This window comes from Pleurodeles waltl, chromosome 1_2, assembly GCF_031143425.1.
Source record: "Pleurodeles waltl isolate 20211129_DDA chromosome 1_2, aPleWal1.hap1.20221129, whole genome shotgun sequence".
Lineage (NCBI taxonomy): Eukaryota > Metazoa > Chordata > Amphibia > Caudata > Salamandridae > Pleurodeles > Pleurodeles waltl.
This window is the reverse complement of record NC_090437.1, coordinates 1326142832-1326165251: the sequence shown is the minus strand read 5'-3', so window position 1 is coordinate 1326165251 and position 22420 is coordinate 1326142832. Positions and strand designations below refer to the sequence as shown.

The following is a 22420-nucleotide window of genomic DNA, read 5'->3' as shown; positions in this document are numbered from 1 at the left end:
GGATGCGTGTATGTAAGTGTAAGTGTAGGTGAATGGGTGTATGCGTGGTGTGTGGTTCTGTGTGCATATATGTGGAGAGGGGGCACAGTGTCAGAAGGGGGGTGGGGGCATAGTGTCAGAAGGGGGCCCGGTGGGGGGTGCTGTGGCTGGAGGGGGTAGGGGTCTAGGGCTTGATGGAGGGGTCGGGAGCTGTCTACCGGTGACAGGGAAGGAATTCCCTGTCTCCAGTAGCCCTTCCGTCATGGTTTTCGTGGCGGTGCTACCATGTCAGAAGGCCGGCTCCTAATACTGCAAGCGGTCTTCTGTGGACCGCCGGGTCAGAGATGATCATCTCTGGCCCGGCGGTTAAGACCATCATTGCGGTATGAGTGGAGACGAGGCGGGTTGGCAGAGGTCAACCTGCCACACTCAGAATGTGGCAGTTTCACTGCCAGCAGGTTGGTGGTGGGACTACCACATTTACCCTGGCAGTTGGAAGACCGCCAGGGTCAAAATGACCTCCATAAATCTTAGACTGAAAACTTCACAAAACCAAAAAAGTCTAAATAATGCCCAACTGCCAAGTGTCTACAACATCAAAGTAAAAAAAAAAGTGTTCCAAGAGTTTGAGTTTTGTTTTTGAGTTTCATACTCTTAACAGTAGAAATCCTGTTAGATAAACCTGTTAGAAACAAAAATTAAATGGCGCCTGTTGCGCCAAAGCATGTGCGAGGTCAACTTTTGTTAGCCTCTCATGATCCCGACTGTATCCATATCTGTGAACATCAGCACTAAGATGCATTAGTCTAACTCGTGTTACTTTTGGCAGGGCTGAGAAGGGTGGAGTCTTTATAGTTGAGCCCCTGTTTTTTGTGACTGGACAGACATCATCAACTCACTTCTTTTGGGCTATCAGAGTATCTGAACGTTAGCCAACGAAAACGCGCTTCTATCACACATGAGACTTGCAATACCAGCTCACCTAAAATTGTATTAGGTCAGAAATCCAGCTCCTGCCTCGCAACAAAAGGGATCATTAAAGTGGGTGCCTGCTTCAGTCCCAGGGGGGACTGGTGAGTGCGCGTTGCTCCAGGGGGACTGGTGCCAAAACCAAAGTGAATGAGCGCAGTACTTGGGATGCTGATAACAGTAAACACACAAGGAACAAGGAACAAGCATTAGTAAATGTAAGAAAATAGTGTGACAGCCAACAGAAATATTTGTGAGATACTGAATTATTAAATGGAGTGGAGGGTGGTCCGCCACAATGAATAAGGTCACTATCTTGTCAGGCTCATTTTAAGGTCTGTCACAAGTAATAAAGTCACTATCTTGTCAGACTCAGTTAAATGTTTCGGTAATTTAAACCTGATCTTAACCTCAGTAGCTATAGCGCAGAACAGACTTATCTTAAGAAAATGTCTAAAGTATTGAGAAGTACCTAACAGTGAAAAGGTCAAAAACACAACACAATAAAAACCACACTCCAATTCATGAAAATGTTTATTGTGTAATGAGCAAAATGACACTGAAATCACAAACATCCAGTATAGGGAAACAGAGCTATTAATTGTTAATGGTAGACCGGGACTGTCAAGTTCATGGTAGACCGAGACCTAGGTGGGATTACAAGCTGACCACAGTGGAGCACAGGAGGACTACACTAACCAGGTTTGACCCAGTAAAAGGTTTTACCTTGGGGCTGGGGCCTGATTTAGAGTTTGGCATAGTGGTTACTCCCATCCGTCATAATACAAGTTCCATAAGCTACTATGGTATTCTATTATGGCGGATAGGATATCTGTCATGTTGTGACGGAGTAACCACTTCACCAAACTCTAAATCAGGCCCTTTGTCTCAAAAATTGAGGTCAAAATCTTTCAGAGGGACAAGGCAGCAGGTTGTGTCCGAGGAGGGCCCCACAAACTCAGATAGTCAATGCAATGGTGTTCCGCCTGCCATGTTTTGTGGCTGAGCCACCGACCGCCACACTAGAGTGATCTACCTAGCCGTCAGCCAGGTTGGTTCTAACCGCCCAAACTTAGATGTTACAGCCCGGCAGTCATTGCACTTTCAGTAGTGTGCTGACAGAGGAAGGAGATCGATGGACCCAAGGGACAGCAGACAGTGGCAGTGGCTGGCATACACACACACTGTAACGAAGACATATGTGTTCTCCTGCATCACACACAAAGCAACACATTGTATACACACCATTATCCATTGCCATTGCACCACAATACAACACCTACATGCAACAAACACATATTGACATACATCCTGGATACAATAATCACAAACTATTGACCCTGCACCTAAACACATCACGGCAATGACAGCCACAAAACAACATGCACTTGTGTGTTGCATGCAGCAACACAACACACAACACAACATACACAACATACACAACATACACAACATACACAACATCCATGCCATATGCAAGTGGCACACATACTGACACAGCCACATCCCCACTACCCCTCCTTCTACCTCACCCAGCCAATTGCATGGCACACACACATTCATGTACTGACTCACACACAACTCGATGCACAACATGACAGATACAGGTCCCCTTGCAATGTGCACACATGGGCACAGTTGACAAATGTCATTGTACCGTACAATGGTGCTAGCAATCTTTGGCAATGAATACTGACCCCATAAGGACAGTTGTATATGTGTGTGATATTTGTTGTGTACCCGGTGTCCCCATCTGTGTTTGACCCACTTGTGTCCTGTGAAGAAATAACTGGTCCTGTGTTCATGTGCAGTGATCCTCCAATATACACAGCCAATGTGGGTTCCCTACCTTTGTGTCCAGCGGTGGGGGGTCATGTTTTCTCCAGGTTCCCATGGCAGCAGCAATGGAGGGTCCTGTCCAGTTGTGTCCAGCCAGAAATGGAAGTTGAATTAGGAGAAAAGGTGAGTTTTCACCCCTTTTTCCCTCCGATTCACCTACTCAGAAGTGGGGGGTCGGACTGTCATTTTTGGCTTGGCAGTAAGGCACATCCACATCTACTCAGCTGGAAGTGTGGTTGATGTCCCGCTGTCAGCCACTATTCTCTATGGGTGGATAGGAATCTATGGCAGAATCAGTGGGATGTGAGCAGGTTAAAGTCTATGGGACCGCCAACATCTAAATTGGGTGAGGGGACCACTGATGGTGAGACCAGTACCAGCAAGATCTAAATCATGCCATTTGTTTGGACTCAGTCTCCTTTTTGCATCTTGGAATCCTCAAGTAGGGCAAGGCTGTGAGCTCAATCCAATGAGGGCTCCACAAGGATGAATACCTTCTCAACAAGTTCCAGCTGAATCAGTTTTACTGGTACTGAAAAGCTTTGAGGGGGAGAAACCTGTTTCACTGGCCCCTTAGGAATGCTTCCTGGGTGGAACAGCTTGGCAGGTTTGTCCCCGTCCTCCAGAGGTCTTCAAGTCCAAAGAAGAGACACAGCCAATGGTCCCAGGACCACAGTACCAACACTTGAGGCTCACTACTAACTCAAGCTGGGGCCACCAATAAGGTGCAGGCTTGGTCCAGTTGGAACTGTCCAGCTGGGCTCTTCAGATAAATGTCTCTTGCAGCCTGTTGTGGCTGTGTTGCTTAGGCAGGAGGTCAGTCAGCTCACACTTGAATTCTAATTATTTGTGCGGGATATAAGTAGGTGCAGGTACAGCACTTCTGTTGTCCTCACACATCTCAAACAACAGATGCAGTCCTTCTATTCCTCCACAGGTCCAGGTGTGTTGTGAGGAAGGTACCTGAAGTTACTACATTTATACCTGGCACTAGCTTGGGAGTAGGTGTGACCCAGCCCCTCCTTAATAACAAGTGTTTACGTTTCCAGCACTTACTCTACCAATGTTTCCAGCTTTTCCTGTGTGTCCTGTTGAAAACTTAACAGTGCCCCATACTTACTAAATCCAAAATAGTAAAGCCCTTCTCCCATTGTGCAGAGCCGGTATGCCCACCACGAGATGTGGCAAATGTAATGATCCCTCCTCCTTGCTCTCTCCAAACCAGCTCTGGGGGCAGCTCCCCACTTCTGGGATTGTTGCCTGCTCGACTAGTAGGACAAATGAAGGAGCCTGTGCATGTGTCATATGACATCTGATTGTGGCAAGGGAGGCCCCTTTGAACTAAATTAAGTTCCTGGACACAGCCCACTGGTCTTCCTGACAACAACACCTCCCCTAACCAAGCCATTGTTTCAGTCCTGCAAGCAGTTTTCACATCTACTCAGGGCATTCGCCAGCTGGGTGATATTTGGAGGCGAATGCAAATTTGAGTTCTGAAACCTCAGTCAGAGAAAAGATAACTTTCTAAAAGTCCCTTTACTTTAATATGTATTAAAAATCTGACGTCACCATCAAGTTGGGCTTCTGATGAATATTAAAGCAGTAATTTATCTATTTTTCTAGATGGTCCCTTGACTGAGACAGCAGAAGTCATATTTAATATTGCTTAGAAAGTGTTTTGCTGTGGGTAAACCAGCTTTCCTATAGAGAAAATAGCATTTTGGTGCTAGCCACTGTAAGGACTTGTTAACTTTAAATTTGTTATATGTCTTACCTTTAAAGAGCATGCACCCTGCCTTGAGGGCTATATGGTTTACACAGGAATTATTTATTACCATTTAAAAGGGAGATTTTCTCATCTGAGTGTTTATTTTGACACGTCGGTGCAGTTTTAAAACTGCAGCAGCTGGTCTCCACTGGTAGGCCTGGAGTCATGTTTGTCATGTCAAACTAGAGGTTGATACATTAGTGCTGTAGTCCATTGATGACATTTGACTTTCCATGCCATGGAGGTACTTTAGATATTGCATGATATGTCCTTATGGGAAAGTAAATATGCCAGTCAGGATTTAAGCCAATTTCAACATGTGTTCAGGGACACAGCACATTCACTGGGACCTGGTTTGTAGTTTCCCAGTGTAGAGTCAAAAAACCAAGCCATTTCTTACACTTTTAATTCCTCTGATTTGCTTGCAAAAATAGAAATGTAACAAAATCAGGAAGGATTTTGAAGGCTGTCATATAATTCCATTTTATGTCAGTGAGTTTGTCTCAGTGTGTCTAATGAAGTTGTAAGGCATGCTTAAAGAGGTTTAAGCTCTTTAAAAACACAGGTACAAGGTGCAAAGCTTCAACTTTGTGTCACCGTTGGCTGTCATGTCTGCAGACATCTGCTTTAGCGAAAAGCATACAATCATGTCTAATATAATTTGCTACCAAGCAGATTACAGTTGGAATACTGATCTTCTCTTTACAATTGGCATGCTCTGCTAACTTTTCCTTTTATAGACTCTTCACGACATTAATGTCTGCCAAAGTCATTCCCTGTACAGCTATTTAACCTAGTATGAAGCTGTAGGAGGCTGGCCTGGCTTGTAATGGGTACCAAGGGGTACTTACACTCTGTCCCATGTCCAGTTATCCCTTATTAGTGTAGAAGAGGTGTTTCTAGCAGCTTAGGCTGAACTAGGAGACATGCAAAGCTCCTACTATTCCACTGGTGTCATATGCACAATATTATAAGAAAACACAATACACAGATATACTAAAAATAAAGGTACTATATTTTTATGACAATATGTCAAAAGTATCTCAGTGAGTACCCTCAGTATGAGGATGCCAAATATACACAAGATATATGTACACAATACCAAAAATATGCAGTAATAGCAAAAGGAAGTAATGCTAACAATGTAAAGTTACAATAGATTGCAATAGGAGCACATAGGTATAGGGGCAACACAAACCATATACTCCAAAAGTGGAATGCAAACCACGAATGGACACCAAACCTATGTGAACTTGTAGAGGGTCGCTGGGACTGTAGGAAAACAGTGAGGGTTAGAAAAATAGCCCGCCCCAAGACCCTGAAAAGTAGGTGTAAAGTGCACCTATAACCCCCAGAGAGCACAGAAGTCGTGATAGGGGGTTTCTGCAAGGAAGACCAACACCAGCAAAGCAACAACAGTGGATTTCTGGACCTGAGTACCTGTGAAACAAGGGGACCAAGTCCAAGAGTCGCGACAATATCGAGAGTGGGCAGATGCCCAGGAAATGCCAGCTGAGGGTGCAAAGAGGCTGCCACCGGGTGGAGGAAGCTTTGGTTTCTGCAAGAACGAAGAGGACTAGAGACTTCCCCTTTGGAAGATGGATGTCCCACGTCGTCAAAAAGCTTGCAGATGTGCTCCCACGCAGAAAGACCGCAAACAAGCCTTGCTAGCTGCAAGGGTCGTGGTTAGGGTTTTTGGATGCTGCTGGGGCCCAGGAAGGACCAGGATGTCGCCACTTGGGTGAGGAGACAGAGGGGGCGCCCAGCAAGTCAGGGAGCCCTCACAGGAGCAGGCAGCACCCGCAGAAGTACTGGAACAGGCACTTGGAAGAGGAGTGAACCGGAGTCCACCCAAAGTCAGAAAAGGGAGTCCCAGGAGGCCGGAGGACAACTCAGAAGGTTGTGCACTGCAGGTTAGAGTGTCGGGGACCCAGGCTTGGCTGTGCACGAAGGAAATCCTGGAAGAGTTCACAGGAGCTCGAGCAGCTGCAAATCACGTGGTACCCAGCAATGCAGTCTAGCGTGGGGAGGCAAGGACTTACCTCCACCAAACTTGGACTGAAGAGTCACTGGACTGTGGGAGTCACTTGGACAGAGTTGCTGAGTTCCAGGGACCACGCTCATCGTGCTGAGAGGGGACCCAGAGGACAGGTGATGCAGTCTTTTGTTGCCTGCGGTTGCAAGGGGAAGATTCCGTTGACCCACGGGAGATTTCTTCAGAGCTCCTGGTGCAAGAAGGAGGCAGGCTACCCCCAGAGCATGCACCACCAGGAAACAGGCGAGAAAGCCGGCAGGATGAAGCGATACAAGGTTGCAGTAGTCGTCTTTGCTACTTTGTGAAGTGCAGAGGAACTCTGGTGAGCTCTTGCATTTGGTATCAGAAGAATTCCCCAAAGCAGAGACCCTAAATAGCCAGAAAAGGAGGTTTGGCTACCTAGGAAGGAGGATAGGCTAGTAACACAGATAAGAGCCTATCAGAAGGAGTCTCTGACGTCACCTGCTGGACCTGGCCACTCAGAGCAGTCCAGTGTGCCAGCACACCTCTGAATCCAAGATGGCAGAGGTCTGGGGCACGCTGGAGGAGCTCTGGGCACCTCCCCTGGGAGGTGCAGGTCAGGGGAGTGGTCACTCCCCTTTCCTTTGTCCAGTTTCGCGCCAGAGCAGGGCTGGGGGATCCCTGAACCGGTGTAAACTGGCTTATGCAGAGATGGGCACCATCTGTGCCCATCAAAGCATTTCCAGAGGCTGGGGGAGGCTACTCCTCCCCAGCCCTGACACCTATTTCCAAAGGGAGAGGGTGTAACACCCTCTCTCTGAGGAAGTCCTTTGTTCTGCCTTCCTGGCTGGACCCCAGGAGGGCAGAAACCTGTCTGAGGGGTTGGCAGCAGCAGCAGCTGCAGTGAAACCCCGGGAAAGGTAGTTTGGCAGTGCCCGGGTTCTGTGCTAGAGACCCGGGGGATCATGGAATTGTCCCCCCAATGCCCAAATGGCATTGGGGTGACAATTCCATGATCCTAGACATATTACATGGCCATGTTCGGAGTTACCATTGTGACGCTGTACATAGGTAGAGACCTATGTACAGTGCACGTGTGTAATGGTGTCCCCGCACTCACAAAGTCCGGGGAATTTGCCCTGAACGATGTGGGGGCACCTTGGCTAGTGCCAGGGTGCCCACACACTAAGTAACTGTGCACCCAACCTTCACCAGGTGAAGGTTAGACATATAGGTGACTTATAAGTTACTTAAGTGTAGTGGTAAAAGGCTGTGAAATAACGTGGACGTTATTTCACTCAGGCTGCACTGGCAGGCCTGTGTAAGAAATGCTGCAGCCCAGAGGGATCTCCTGGAACCCCAATACCCTGGGTACCTCAGTACCATATACTAGGGAATTATAAGGGTGTTCCAGTATGCCAATGTGAATTGGTGAAATTTATCACTAGCCTGTTAGTGACAATTTAGAAAGCAGAGAGAGCATAACCACTGAGGTTCTGATTAGCAGAGCCTCAGTGAGACAGTTAGTCATCACACAGGTAACACATACAGGGCACACTTATGAGCACTGGGGCCCTGGCTGGCAGGGTCCCAGTCACACATACACTAAAACAACATATATACAGTGAAATATGGGGGTAACATGCCAGGCAAGATGGTAGTTTCCTATAGAAGCACTACTTACAAAACATGTATTACAGGTACAGCTGCATCAGTAACATTTCCAATATAAGTACAATAATTTAAAGTGTTTTAAAATGACAGAAGTGATGTGAAGAATAAGAATGTAAGTAAATCACATCCAATTCAGCTTTAGTCAATAACTGCCTAGTCACCACCGAAAATCCCCCAGATAAAGCAGCATTCATATGTAGCAAAATGCACATCTTTTTGCTTTATGTTCATCACCAATGAGTTGCCTTATTGTATTGACTTGGAGGTTCTAATATCATCCAATATAATGTTTCCAGCAATAATGATTAGGTTTGAAGCACAGATAAGGATTAAAGAGCCTGAATGTGATAATCTTAATTTGGGAATGCTCTTGTATGTAAATTACTCTATAAGGAACCTCTCTGGTGCATGTCGGACCTCCTTGGGCTTTCAGAGAGGGGGGCATTACAATCTCAGGCTGCAGGCACCATCTTTTTACTCTCACTTCCACCATCTCGGGAGTGACACCTAGAGACTGCAAAGGGTCTGCATCCTGAGTTTGAAAACTTGCCTGGCATTCCAGGACTTCCACTGTGGACTCATAGCCCACATCAAGGGGGGGCACACTTTCTGTTTGATGCAGGGGTCTGCCTGATCCAGGACTCCTGTTGCCTCCCTCTGTGAGTTTGCTCCTTGAGAACATCAGTGGCCTCACCAGTGCCAGTATTTGGATCCTCCCCTGTGAGAGCATGTAGCCCCTGACACACTGGTCCTCCAAAGACACGTGATACCCCTTCCTATCCCTTTCTTTCCATTTGGGTATATGTCAATCTAACTCTAGTTGGCATCAATTTATGCTTGTTCATACAAAATCAAAACAAGTGTGGGTGTAAATGCACAGGAAGTGTGGATAATAGCATCCCATACATATTTAAAAGCATCATTGCAGCACTTACATCTGACTCCCAGGGCTATGGTGGTCACTAACAGCAAGAGGGAGGTCGCCATTAGGATGTGTGTGACGTGAGCAACAAGTGCCGTTCTCCAGAGTTGCAGAGCTGACAATAGGAAGAGAAAACCACTGGTTACAAATCACTGTTAAATAGCTTAAAAGTCAACAAGAGGCTTGGAAAAACCTTCAGATGAATTTTTGTTTTGCTCCTGTAATCCTTCATCACATTATATATTCGGGACTGACCATAGAAAAGAATATCTAATAGGTCGTTCACGGAATCCCTAGTTTCTCAGTTCTATGTAAATCATTCAATATATAACAGGTAAACAGTGGATTTCTTGCTGAAGAAAATTTGTGGAACTCCTGGCTTCTGACCATGAGTTCACAAACTCAATTGATAATAGCTGTCAGTAACACTTTCCCTCTAACTAAATTGGCTTTACACATTTTATATATTTTTACATTCACTTACCTGCCAATAGATTAGAAGTCTTTCCTTCCCTTTGCATGTCAGAACTGCTCCTGCACAGTAATCTTGAAGCTACTTAATTCATTCCTGTCTTATTTCCACTGGCATGGATTCTGGCTTCCACAATCAACCGGACAAAAGGTTATCCTCCTATATTGTTTCAGATGATGTACCCCTCTACTTGCTGTAGGCATCTAGAACTTTTCCCTTTTGCACAACTAAATCTTTCCATAGACTCTCAGGCAGAGCACACATGCTCCATCTCAAATTTCTTCAACAAAATCTACGTAATGTCGGATGTTGTCTCTGTGCAAAATGCCTTCCTTAGAATCTAAATTACAAGGACAACACCAATATCACCAAACCCATATTCCAACATTAAATACAAGAAGTTATCTACCAGGGGGAAATGTAGTTTGCTATTTCATCCAACAGCTATGCTGCATTGAAGAGTTCTAACACCAGCTTTTTTGAGGACTTGATGGAACCAAGAGTATACTTCATGTGACTACATGAACGTGATAGCTCAAATCACACACTGCACACGTTTCTACAGTGCCCTGCATCGATGCCAAGCAGCCAGCATGTCTTTAACCTCTGAACTGGTGAGCTATGTTTTTGGCTAACATAGTACCACAAAATGTCTCCAATGCCACCATATTGGCACTATGACTTTCATGTCTTCTAACAGTGAGAGATTCTTTCCCTCCTGGTTATTAAGCCTTCCTCTTACACCACCACAGTGATGCCTTCACTTACACATGACTCTGTCCTCAGTTAGGACACTAATATTTTTGAGAAACAATCCTGACCAGGTCATGGAGATCTTCAAAACCAACACCTAGTATCCTGGGACCAACACAGCATGTAAATCTGTTGTTAACATTATCATTGCTTTCAACTTCACTGCCTCCCAGATGTACTTCAAGATGGGAAGGAGTCCATGGAGTCTGTGCAGGGCACAGCAGAAGAGAATGCTAGTGCGGAGAGTCAATGGGACCAGCTCCGCCGCAGAATGCAACTCAGTTTATTACAGAAGGCCTGCTGAAAATGCTCTATGGGGCTATAGTTCTTCACCATTAGTAAAATTAGCCCAGGATAATCCAAATCGGCCCGCCATGCAAGAGACATTCACCTTTTAAGTTTGGTGACCGTTGACCCTTTTCGAGTGACAGAGCGGTGCACTGAAGTCATTTCACTGCAAACAAAATGAGCCCATTTCACTTTCACTGCCTCTGTACTCTGGGGGCTATCTTAGCCCAAGAGGCAGATGGGAGGGATATTTTTGGAAAGGGGATAATCGCCCCTTCCCAGTGGTACCACTCCCTAGTGGGTCCCTGCTTTGGGATTGCCGTAGGAAGGTGATCCCCAACAGGGAAACACCCACTAGGCACCAGGGAGAGGGGACCGGCCCCTTGAGCGGGGGTTTTTGCTCCCCCCTTAGGTTTTTGGCCATAATCAGTCTTTCAGCCCACATTGGGATGGGCAGATTGGGGCAATAACGCCCAGTCTGCTCCCCTGGGGGGAGGCCAGAGACTGCACTAGGCACCAGGGATTCCTTTTAATATATATCTAGGGGAGGAGGCTGCCCAGAATGGGCATTACAATGCCACACCTCTGCCCCCAAAAAATGTTCTGGGCTGTTTCCTGTCACGGACACTAGGCCTTCCCACACAAGTGAGGTACCATTTTTATAGGGAGACTTAGGGCAACACTGAATAGTAGAATAAGTGTTATTATCAATTGTCTTGGCACTGTTCTGTCTACCTAATTACACATCACCCGCCTCAAATTTGGCATGGTTAGACAGTCACTTGTGAGAAATGCGGTGTTTATTAACCACTGCTACATACTTAAGGCAGCAAGTCAAGGCACAGTAAGCTTCCTTCTTTGGGCAGAAATCGAATCACAGCCTAGCTCTCCTGCCTGGCTTTACCTGTAGTCCTCCCTGACGACACTGGGTCTAATAAATCAATGGGATCATCTTAGTTTATACCAGCTAGTCAAGCGGGTCACCAAAGATAGCCTTAAAATCCACTCACAGTTGATGGACAAAGAAGCCACAACAAAGAGAAGCCATGTCTGTCTTGTTTTGTCATCATATGGCGGACCTGTCCCACAGTCTTATCTGGGCACAGTGGTTAGACCACGGACTCAAACAGCTTCATGGATGGAAGTATCACATCGGATGCCTACCGACGCATGTGCATCTCCCCCGGTGGAAACAAGGGAATATCTCCGACATTTGCCAGCTTTGTGGCCTAGCCCTGGGAACATTGGTCCACAAATATGTCTTTGTAAAGGCATCGCGGCAGACTGCACGACTCTCCATCGGCCAGCGTGGCTCCGAAGGGGGCTGCACAGGTGTAGACCGGAGACCATAGCCGGGTTTAACAGGAGGATGTACAGCTCAGATGCAGACCGGTGACATTCTTAGACAAACTTGGGAGTAGGCTCTCAGCGCTTAAGGATACAGAACACTGATACACGATTAAAGATCAGGCGGCAGATGGTGGGCAAGGATGATTTTTAATTGTGTGGAAGATAGAAGTCCACTCCCGCCACCCTCGACCTCTCATCTCTAGGTCTGAAACCCACGGGGAAGGGCTATAGAAGTTTGACGTATTGTGTGTACATGATAAAAAAAAGGTTATGAGCAGTATATGTGTCATGAAGGAGAATTTTTTCCCCAAACTTTGATATTTTTGCACATTTATTACAGACACTGGGGTGCTTATCTCTTTTTACGTTTCAGATTTTTTTTTATGAATTGTTGCATTTTTATCTTTGCAATTTTACATCGTGTGCTATACAGTGTATACTAAAGGTGCAGATGCTACAAGGTCGCTCCCTGCTTCATTGCTCTTTGCACTCTTATCATAGACATTCTGGTGTCCTTTTTTAGCACTTTGACTTTTTGTAGGCCAAAGCCGCCTGTAAGCTCTAAACTTCGATATTATTTGGCTTCTATAAATAGCATAATGCAAATCTTTGTACTTTTATACTGTGAGCCACAGTGGGCTGTGTGGTTTAACATTATGTTTTATTGTTTGCGTAATGGGTTCAAACAACTGTACACTGTTAAATAAACTTCAACTCCAGTTGTCTTTCCCTGCATCTGCACTTTCCAGATGTGACAGTGTGTAAGAAAGACATAATTTTGAGAAATGCTCTCTAATTCACAGGCTAGTATGGGTACACCCAAATTCAGGGAGGTACAAATAAACACTGCTTCTAAACTCCATAACTTGTGCCCATTTTGGAAATGCATAGGTTTCGTGAATAGCTAATTTTCACTCTTCATATGTTACTAAATTAATTACTGTATACCCAGTACACAATGAAAAGCCATTGCAAGGTGCAGCTCATTTATTGGCCCTGGGTACCTGTGGTTCTTGGTGAACCTACAAGCCCGATATATCCCCGCAACCAGAAGAGTCCAGCGGACGTAACAGGACTTTGCTTGTGAAAATCTGTCATAGTTAGAAGTTACAGATGAAAATGTAGACACAAATGGCTGTTTTCTTTCAACTCATTTTCACTATTTTTTTAATTTAAAATCTTGCTTTCTGTGGGAAAATCTTGATGGAGCTACACAAATGACCCCCAGCCTCATTCAAAATGTTGCTTACGTTTCAGAATTGTATAGCTTTCTGGGATCCACCATGGGGTTCACACCTATTTCTTCCACTAACTGGAATGAGGTTGAAAGCACAAAAATAGGAAAAATGGGGTATGTCCCAGTAAAATGTCAAAACTGTGTTGAAAAATGTGTTTTTTTTATTAAAGTCTGCCTGTTCTTGAAAGATGGGAAGAGCACCGCAAATGCTTTGTTGATGCTATTTGCAGGGAAAAAACAGATTGCTTTCTCCTGAAGTACTTTTTCCCATTTTTCCCCAAACCCCAACAATTTAGCTGTATTTTGGCTAATTTCTGTGTCCCCTACAGAGAAGTCCATTAACCCTCGGTATCTTTAGAATCCACAGGATGTTGGAAAAAAGGACACAAATTTGACCTGGATATCTTCGGTGTACAAAACATTATGGGGGGCTAAGCGCAAACTACCCCAAATAGCCAAAAAAAGGCTTAGCACGAAGAGAGGGGGATTAAAAAGATCGATAACCACTTGTAAATAATCACCATTGTAAGCTGAGATGAATACTGTAGGAAAGTACCATCTTGCCTGGCTTGTTAACCCCATATTTCACTGTATATATGTTGTTTTAGTCTATGTGTCACTGGGACCCGGCCAGGCATTGCCCCAGTGCTCATAAGTATGTGCCCTGTATATGTTCCCTGTGTGGTGACTAACTGTCTCACTGAGGCTCTGTTAACCAGAACCTCAGTGGTTATGCTCTCTCTGCTTTACAAATTGTCACTAACAGGCTAGTGACCAATTTCACCAAATCACATTGGCATACTGCTACACCCATATAATTCCCTAGTATATGGTACTGAGTTACCCACGGTATTGGGGGTTCCAGGAGATCCCTATGGGCTGCAGCATTTCTTTTCCCACCCATAGGGAGATCTGACAATTCTTACACAGGCCTGCCAGTGCAGCCTGAGTGAAATAACGTCCACGTTATTTCACAGCCATTTACCACTGCACTCAAGTAACTTATAAGTCACCTATATGTCTAACCTTCACCTGGTGAAGGTCGGGTGCAAAGTTACTTAGTGTGTGGGCACCCTGGCACTAGCCAAGGTGCCCCCACATCGTTCAGGGCAAATTCCTCGGACTTTGTGAGTGCGGGGACACCATTACATGTGTGCACTATACATAGGTCACTACTTATGTATAGCGTCACAATGGTAACTCCGAACATAGCCATGTAACATGTCTAAGATCATGTAATTGTCACCCCAATGCCATTCTGGCATTGGGGAGACAATTCCATGATCCCCCGGGACTCTAGCACAGAACCCGGGTACTGCCAAACTGCCTTTCCGGTGTCTCCACTGCAGCTGCTGCTGTTGCCAACCCCTCAGACAGGTTTCTGCCCTCCTGGGATCCAGGCAGCCCTGGCCCAGGAAGGCAGAACAAAGGATTTCCTCTGAGAGAGGGTGTAACACCCTCTCCCTTTTTGAAATAGGTGTGATGGCTGAGGAGGTGTAGCCTCCCCCAGCCTCTGGAAATGCTTTGATGGGCACAGATGCTGCCCATCTCTGCATAAGCCAGTCTACACCGGTTCAGGGATCCCCCAGCCCTGCTCTGGCGTGAAACTGGACAAAGGAAAGGGGAGTGACCACTCCCCTGACCTGCACCTCCCAGGGGAGGTGCCCAGAGCTCCTCCAGTGTGCCCCAGACTTCTGCCATCTTGGAAACAGAGGTGTTGCTGGCACACTGGATTGCTCTGAGTGGCAGTGCCAGCAGGTGACGTCAGAGACTCCTGATAGGCTCTTACCTCTCTTAGTAGCCAATCCTCCTTCCTAGGTAGCCAAACCTCCTTTTCTGGCTATTTAGGGTCTCTGCTTTGGGGAATTCTTTAGATAACGAATGCAAGAGCTCACCAGAGTTCCTCTGCATCTCCCTATTCACCTTTTGCCAAAGGATCGACCACTGACTGCTCAGGACGCTTGCAAAACCGCAACAAAGTAGCAAGACAACTACTAGCAACCTTGTATTTCTTTATCCTGACGGCTTTCTCGACTGTTTCCAGGTGTTGCATGCTCTGGGGGTAGCCTGCCTCTTCTCTGCACCAGGAGCTCTGAAGAAATCTCCTGTGGGTCAACGGAATCTTCCCCCTGCAACCGCAGGCAACAAAAGATGGATCACCGGTCCTCTGGGTCCCCTCTCAGCACAACAAGCGTGGTCCCTGGAACTCAGCAACTCTGTCCATGTGACTCCCACAGTCCAGTGACTCTTCAGTCCAAGTGTGTTGGAGGTACGTCCTTGCCTCCCCACGCTAGACTGCATTGCTGGGTACCGCTTGATTTGCAGCTGCTCCGGCTCCTGAGCGCTCTTTCAGGATTTCCTTCGTGCACAGCCAAGCCTGGGTCCCCGACACTCTAACGTGCAGTGCACAACCTTCTGAGTTGTCCTCTGGCGTTGTGGGACTCCCTTTTGTGACTTCGCGTGGACTCCGGTTTACTCTTCTTCCAAGTGCCTGTTCAGGTACTTCTGCGGGTGCTGCCTGCTTCTGTGAGGGCTCCCTGCCTTGCTGGGTGCCCCCTCTGTCTCCTCATCCAAGTGGCGACATCCTGGTCCCTCCTGGGCCACAGCAGCATCCAAAAACCCTAACCACAACCCTTGCAGCTAGCAAGGCTTGTTTGCAGATTTTATGCGTGGGAACACCTCTGCAAGCTTCTTCACGACGTGGGACATCCATCTTCCAAAGGGAAAGTTCCTAGTCCTCTTCGTTCTTGCAGAACACCAAGCTTCTTCCACCCAGTGGCAGCTTCCTTGCACCCTCAGCTGGCATTTCCTGGGCTCCTGCCCACTCTCGACACTGTTGCGACTCTTGGACTTGGTCCCCTTGTCTTACAGATACTCAGGCCCGGAAATCCACAGTTGTTGCATTGCTGGTGTTTGTTTTCCTTGCAGAATCCCCCTATCACGACTTCTGTGCTCTCTGGGGGTTGTAGGTGCACTTTACACCTACCTTTCAGGGTCTTGGGGTGGGCTATTTTTCTAACCCTCCCTGTTTTCTTACAGTCCCAGCGACCCTCTACAAGTTCACATAGTTTTGGTGTCCATTCGTGGTTCGCATTCCACTTTTGGAGTATATGGTTTGTGTTGCCCCTATACCTATGTGCTCCTATTGCAATCTATTGTAACTTTACATTGCTTGCATTAATTCCTTTTGCTATTACTTGCAGAATTTTGGTTATGGTACATATATCTTGTGTATATTTCTCATCCTCATACTGAGGGTACTCACTGAGATACTTTTGGCATATTGTCATAAAAATAAAGTACCTTTACATGTCTCCTAGTCCAGCCTAAGCTGCTTTGCCATAGCTACCTTCTATCAGCCTTAGCTGCTAGAAACACCTCTTCTACACTAATAAGGGATAACTGGACCTGACACAAGGTGTAAGTACCTCTGGTACCCACTGCAAGCCAGGCCAGCCTCCTACAAATACCCTTGTTTTAATACACTCATTATTGCCAATTCACGATCAAGAATACACTATCAATAGAGCATTTAAAGTGAACATAACATGTCTTTGAGCCTTCCTTTTACAAATTTAGGGGCAGATTAATGGAAAGTGGCGCTGTACTGAGTGCAGCTCCACTTTACCTGCACCCCCTAGTACCTCCCTACTGCCACCATGTGTGCGCTGTATTTAAAATATGATGCACCATGACGCTGTTGATGTACTCTGCAGGAGTACCACCAAAATACTGGCGCTACTCCTGCAGAGTACATAGGGCCACATTCTAAAGAATGGAAGCCCCCATTAAACGCCTGCTCTTGAGCAGGTGTTAAAAGTGCCATAAAAAATAGTGCAAGGAAATCTCATAGACTTCCTTGCGCCATCTTTCTGACTCCCCGAACAGGGGAACCTTCCCTTTGGATACATTATGCCTGGTGCAGGCATAATGTAGCGCAAAGGGTTACAGAGTGCTTCAATGCATACATTGTGCCACTCTGTAAATACAGCGCGGGTATTTTGGCCCCGTTAGGCCACATTTATTGGTAAAAATAATTACGCTAATGTGGCGTAAGGTGGCACTAGGGCATTATAAATATGCCCCTTTGACAGCATTAAACACAGACATTAAAACAACCACTAGAGGTCACTCACTCATGAAACCCTTGACTGAATAGTGCTACAATGCTTTGCTGAATTCTGCTGGGGTGCAGCAGATTGGAAGAACTTCATTGGTTTTGGCTGCCAGTACCTCGCAAAGAGAGCAGCACTGAAGTTAAAATGAGGAATAAAAGCACATTGGGAGAATGGGAAATTATGAAAATGGATATATTAAAAACCAGGTAACGTGGGGCGTGGCCGGGCCACAAAGGAAGATGGCCGCCTAAGATCCGAGCTCCGTGCCGCGGCAATCCTGGGGAGGTGGCGGGGGCTGTGTGGCGGCAGAGGCAAACATCATATCCGACACCAGAGTTCTCCTGATGCCACTGAGCCCCCGATTCAAGAGGAAAACGCCCAGCAGCTGAGACCCTGAAGGCCCGTAGCCGCTGTGAAGGGGAGAGGCCTATCGGGGAGGGGGGAGTCGCGTTACTCCGGACCCGTGATCTGCCCTCCAACGACGAGGTACAGAAGGAACGTCACTGCGAAGGACCTCGGGGACCCTTCTAACATCCCTGATCTCCGGACCCCGAGGAGGGATCTGACGAGGATCCTTGGGGGACCCGCGGCACGCTTCGATGACAGGGGCCCTGCTGAGGGAGTGGAGGCGCGCCCTCGAGTTTTGAGGCGGAGTGGTTCCCCCACCGTATCGGTGTCCGAAGCCATGAGGGAGGCTCTCCGCGCCCCCACATCGGTGAGAGATGCCGTACAGACTTGCCCTTTGGCCCCCCGCCTGGATACTGCGCTTCCCCCTCCCTTCCCTGGGGGAGAGGCGGAGGGAGGTGGGGGGAGACAGGGGGCAGCAAAGGTGGTGAAACGACGAGGACTACAAGAACAAGCAGCCAGCAACTGAGGTGCCCTGCGCCCCCCCTCCCTCCTCGTGGAACAAGAAAGAAGAGCATGAGGAGGGGGCATTGTAATGTAAAGTACTGTAATGTAATGCAATGGAGTGAAAGGTCCTGCAGCAACGAAGCATCAAATAAATAAATATATAAAAATATAAAATAAGGAGCAAACAAATAACCACACATAGAGACCGGGAAAGCAGAAGACCAAAGAGAAGGAAGCACAGAAAAAAGGAAGGGGAGGAGAAGGAAAGGGGGAACAACTGGAAAGGGGTGGGAAAAAGAAGAAGAAAAAAAAAAAGAACAAAGAAGCAGGCTATACGCTACCTACCTCCGTTTCTCCCCCCAAGCTATTCGAACATCGGGACAGGAGCAAGTGTCCCCGTCACAACCTGCAGAAATCGGTGGGGCCCCGGCGGCAACAGAAAAGGTGCCCAGGAATACGCACCACCAATTACAACGGGCCGGTGGTCAAGCAACATAAAGAGGGCCCCGTCTGCCCCTCCCTCAACATATTCCCTGTCACCCACTTTAACAGGAGGAGTGTCCTCTAACAGGTTGAAAGAAGTGTAACGAAGCTGACTAACAACGTCAAATAGCCGGCTCTGCTTTCACTACAATACCCCGGATCACGACGAGCCTCATACTCGCCTAGCAGTCTTGGTATCCTGATTGCTATAACCCTCTTACCTATCGACACCAGCGGCCTGCCACACCCCGCAACGGCTTCTAAGACAGTATAAATAAAGTGGGGACAAAGAGGGGAAAGAAAGGAAACCAGAGGGAAAATAAGAAAATAAGCCACATCAAATGAAAAGCAGAAAGGTGAAGAAACAGAAGAGAGGGCTGACTGTCTCATAAACCTCTACCCCACTAAATCCTGAAGAAGACCTCAGACCCCACTGGGTAGCTTTCACAGACTAGCAAGGCGATGCCTGGTAGCAAACCAAACCAAAAACCCACTGTTAAGCCAGCGCGACAGCTATTATTTTCAGAGGCGCTCCACCAGAAGCTATCAACTCCCATGGCAACAGAGACCCACGCACCACCACCCTCTATCCAGCCCACCATAATATACGACAAGGAACAGCCCACAACTATGGAACGGATACTGCACGAGATCACCGCCGTCGGCTGCCGAATAGAGGGAATAGATGCTTCCATATCCTCACTGACCCTAGAAACCAAATCCATGTGACCAGACATTGCAAGTTTTCAATCTAGAGTGAAAGGTTGGGAACATCGTATGGAATCACTGAAAATGCAGATAGCCACATCCCAGGACAGAGACCAGGACCGTCTCTACCTCAAGAGTAAACTCACAGACTTAGAGGACAGGAGCCGAAGAGACAAAATTCGCTTACGTGGAATCCCGGAAAATGAAGAAGGCACAGACATACAGGCCTTTCTGAGTTCTACCCTTTCCAAATTGACATCATTGGACTTTGACCCACCTCTAGAACTCCAACGAGCACATAGAGTAGGCCCGAAACGCTCTGACCCATCTCTTAGACCTCGTCCGATCATCGCTTGTTTACTACGTCACAACCAGACTCGACAAATACTACAAGCAGCGCCCAACCACGAACCTTTTCAGATAGGCCAACACAACATTTGAATAACAGCCGATTACTCTAAAGACACTAACAAACGCAGGAAAGTCTTCCTAGCTTTAAGACCCCGACTTCTCCAACTAGAGATGAAATATGGCCTCTTCGATCCCGCAAGAATGTGGGTCACCAAAAACGGAGTTTCCAGGGATTTTTACAACCCCAAAGAACTGAAACTATTCCTTGACTCTTTCCAACATCAACCCATGGACTCTATCAGCACAAGCCGTCCACTAGATGTCTCAGGGGCCAGCGAGGGCAACGGAACTTTATCCCTGGGCTTGGAGAAAGAAAGCACAACTCACCACTACACCGACACCGGTCAAAGGGACAGGGATTTAGAGAGACTAGCCAGATCGCACAATGACAGGGGCCAAGTTCTGCATGCTGTGGCAGTTCACACCCAGTTGTCGGAGAGAGATAAATCCTGCTCACCCTTGAAACAAACGACCGTATCCCCCTGAGAAGGCGGCCCACTGCAGTGCATGCATGAGACAATTACGACAACACTGAAACATGATCGGCGGCAACACCATGGACGAATGAGTACACATTCGGATTTTGCATTAGCGCTTACCTTATGGTTATTAATAACGTTTTCAGTAATAGACATTTAATATGCTTATACCCCCCACAAAGTGACATGAGGCTCCATACTGTAATAATATGGTGCAGGCTGCCTGTTATATGACACAAGGTATGCCCATCAGTGTACAGACTAGATCTTATCGACTTCCATAGGTGGCACATAAGTCAGGACCCCGCTCTATAAGCACGTAATCACATCTTCAATAAACAAGTTGGCACTCCCCTTATCACACTACAGAACATCCCGCAGTAATAATACAACACAGCCACACTTGACCTAACATGTAATCCATTACTGAACCCTCCCGCCAGACTCCGCTAACTTCCAACTTTCGTACAGAAACCAAATAAAAATAAACTAAGCTATGCACAGGGACACAAATCCTAATACTCAACAGGGTAACAGAACGGCATGAAAAAATTGCCATAGGGGATATCAGATCACAGAGACACTCTGCTACCCTCCACAAAGATACTACACAATGCCGGAAGTACGACAAATAAACTAACACATACGAGTACATCTCAAAACTCTGTTCCGATGCACCACAGCTTGTCATTGTAGGAGGCTGGACTGGCTTGTAGTGAGTACCAAGGAGTACTTACACCTTGCACCAGGCCCAGGTATCCCTTATTAGTGTATAGGGTGTCTAGCAGCTTAGGCTGATAGATAATGGTAGCTTAGCAGAGCAGCTTAGGCTGAACTAGGAGAAGAGTGAAGCTCCTACAGTACCACTAGTGTCACTTGCACAATATCATAAGAAAACACAATACACAGATATACTAAAAATAAAGGTACTTTATTTGTATGACTGTAGGAGGCTGGACTGGCTTATAGTGAGTACCAAGGGGTACTTACACCTTGCACCAGGCCCAGGTATCCCTTATTAGTGTATAGGGTGTCTAGCAGCTTAGGCTGATAGATAATGGTAGCTTAGCAGAGCAGCTTAGGCTGAACTAGGAGACGTGTGAAGCTACTACAGTACCACAAGTGTCACTTGCACAATATCATAAGAAAACACAATACACAGTTATACTAAAAATAAAGGTACTTTATTTTTATGACAATATGCCAAAGTATCTTAGAGTGTACCCTCAGTGAGAGGATAGCAAATATACACAAGTTATATGTACACAGTACTAAAAATATGCAGTATGGTCTTAGAAAACAGTGCAAGCAATGTATAGTTACAATAGGATGCAATGGGGACACATAGGGATAGGGGCAACACAAACCATATACTCCAAAAGTGGAATGCGAACCACGAATGGACCCCAAACCTATGTGACCTTGTAGAGGGTCGCTGGGACTATTAGAAAATAGTGAGAGTTAGAAAATTAGCCCTCCCCAAGACCCTGAAAAGTGAGTGCAAAGTGCACTAAAGTTCCCCCAAAGACAAAGAAGTTGTGATAGAGGAATAATGCAGGAAAGACACAAACCAACAATGCAACAACTGTAGATTTCCAATCTAGGGTACCTGTGGAACAAGGGGACCAAGTCCAAAAGTCACAAGCAAGTCGGAGATGGGCATATGCCCAGGAAATGCCAGCTGTGGATGCAAAGAAGCTTCTACTGGACAGAAGAAGCTGAGGTTTCTGCAGGAACGAAAAGGGCTAGAGACTTCCCCTTTGGTGGACGGATCCCACTCGCCGTGGAGAGTCGTGCAGAAGTATTTTCGCACCCAAAGAGCACCAACAACCCTTGCTAGCTGCAAATCGTGCAGTTAGCGTTTTTGGACGCTGCTGTGGCCCAGGAGGGACCAGGAGGTCGCAAATTGGACCAGGAGAGAGAAGAGACGTCGAGCAAGACAAAGAGCCCTCTCAGGAGCAGGTAGCACCCAGAGAAGTGCCAGACACAGGCACTAGAAGAATGCGTGAAACGGTGCTCACCAGAAGTTACACAAAGGAGTCCCACGTCGCCGGAGACCAACTTAGAAAGTCGTGCAATGCAGGTTAGAGTGCCGTGGACCCAGGCTTGGCTGTGCACAAAG

General features: G+C 46.8%; 1 protein-coding gene across 1 annotated transcript in view; it reads right to left on the bottom strand.

The window, feature by feature from the left end:
- The window catches only part of LOC138251518 (B-cell differentiation antigen CD72-like), a 220133-nt gene that overhangs the window by 128832 nt on the left and 68881 nt on the right, over window positions 1-22420 (bottom strand). Inside the window, exon 4 of the mRNA XM_069205656.1 lies at window positions 9161-9262. Coding sequence (XP_069061757.1) covers window positions 9161-9262 — 102 coding nt within the window. The remainder of the gene's footprint in view (window positions 1-9160; window positions 9263-22420) is intronic.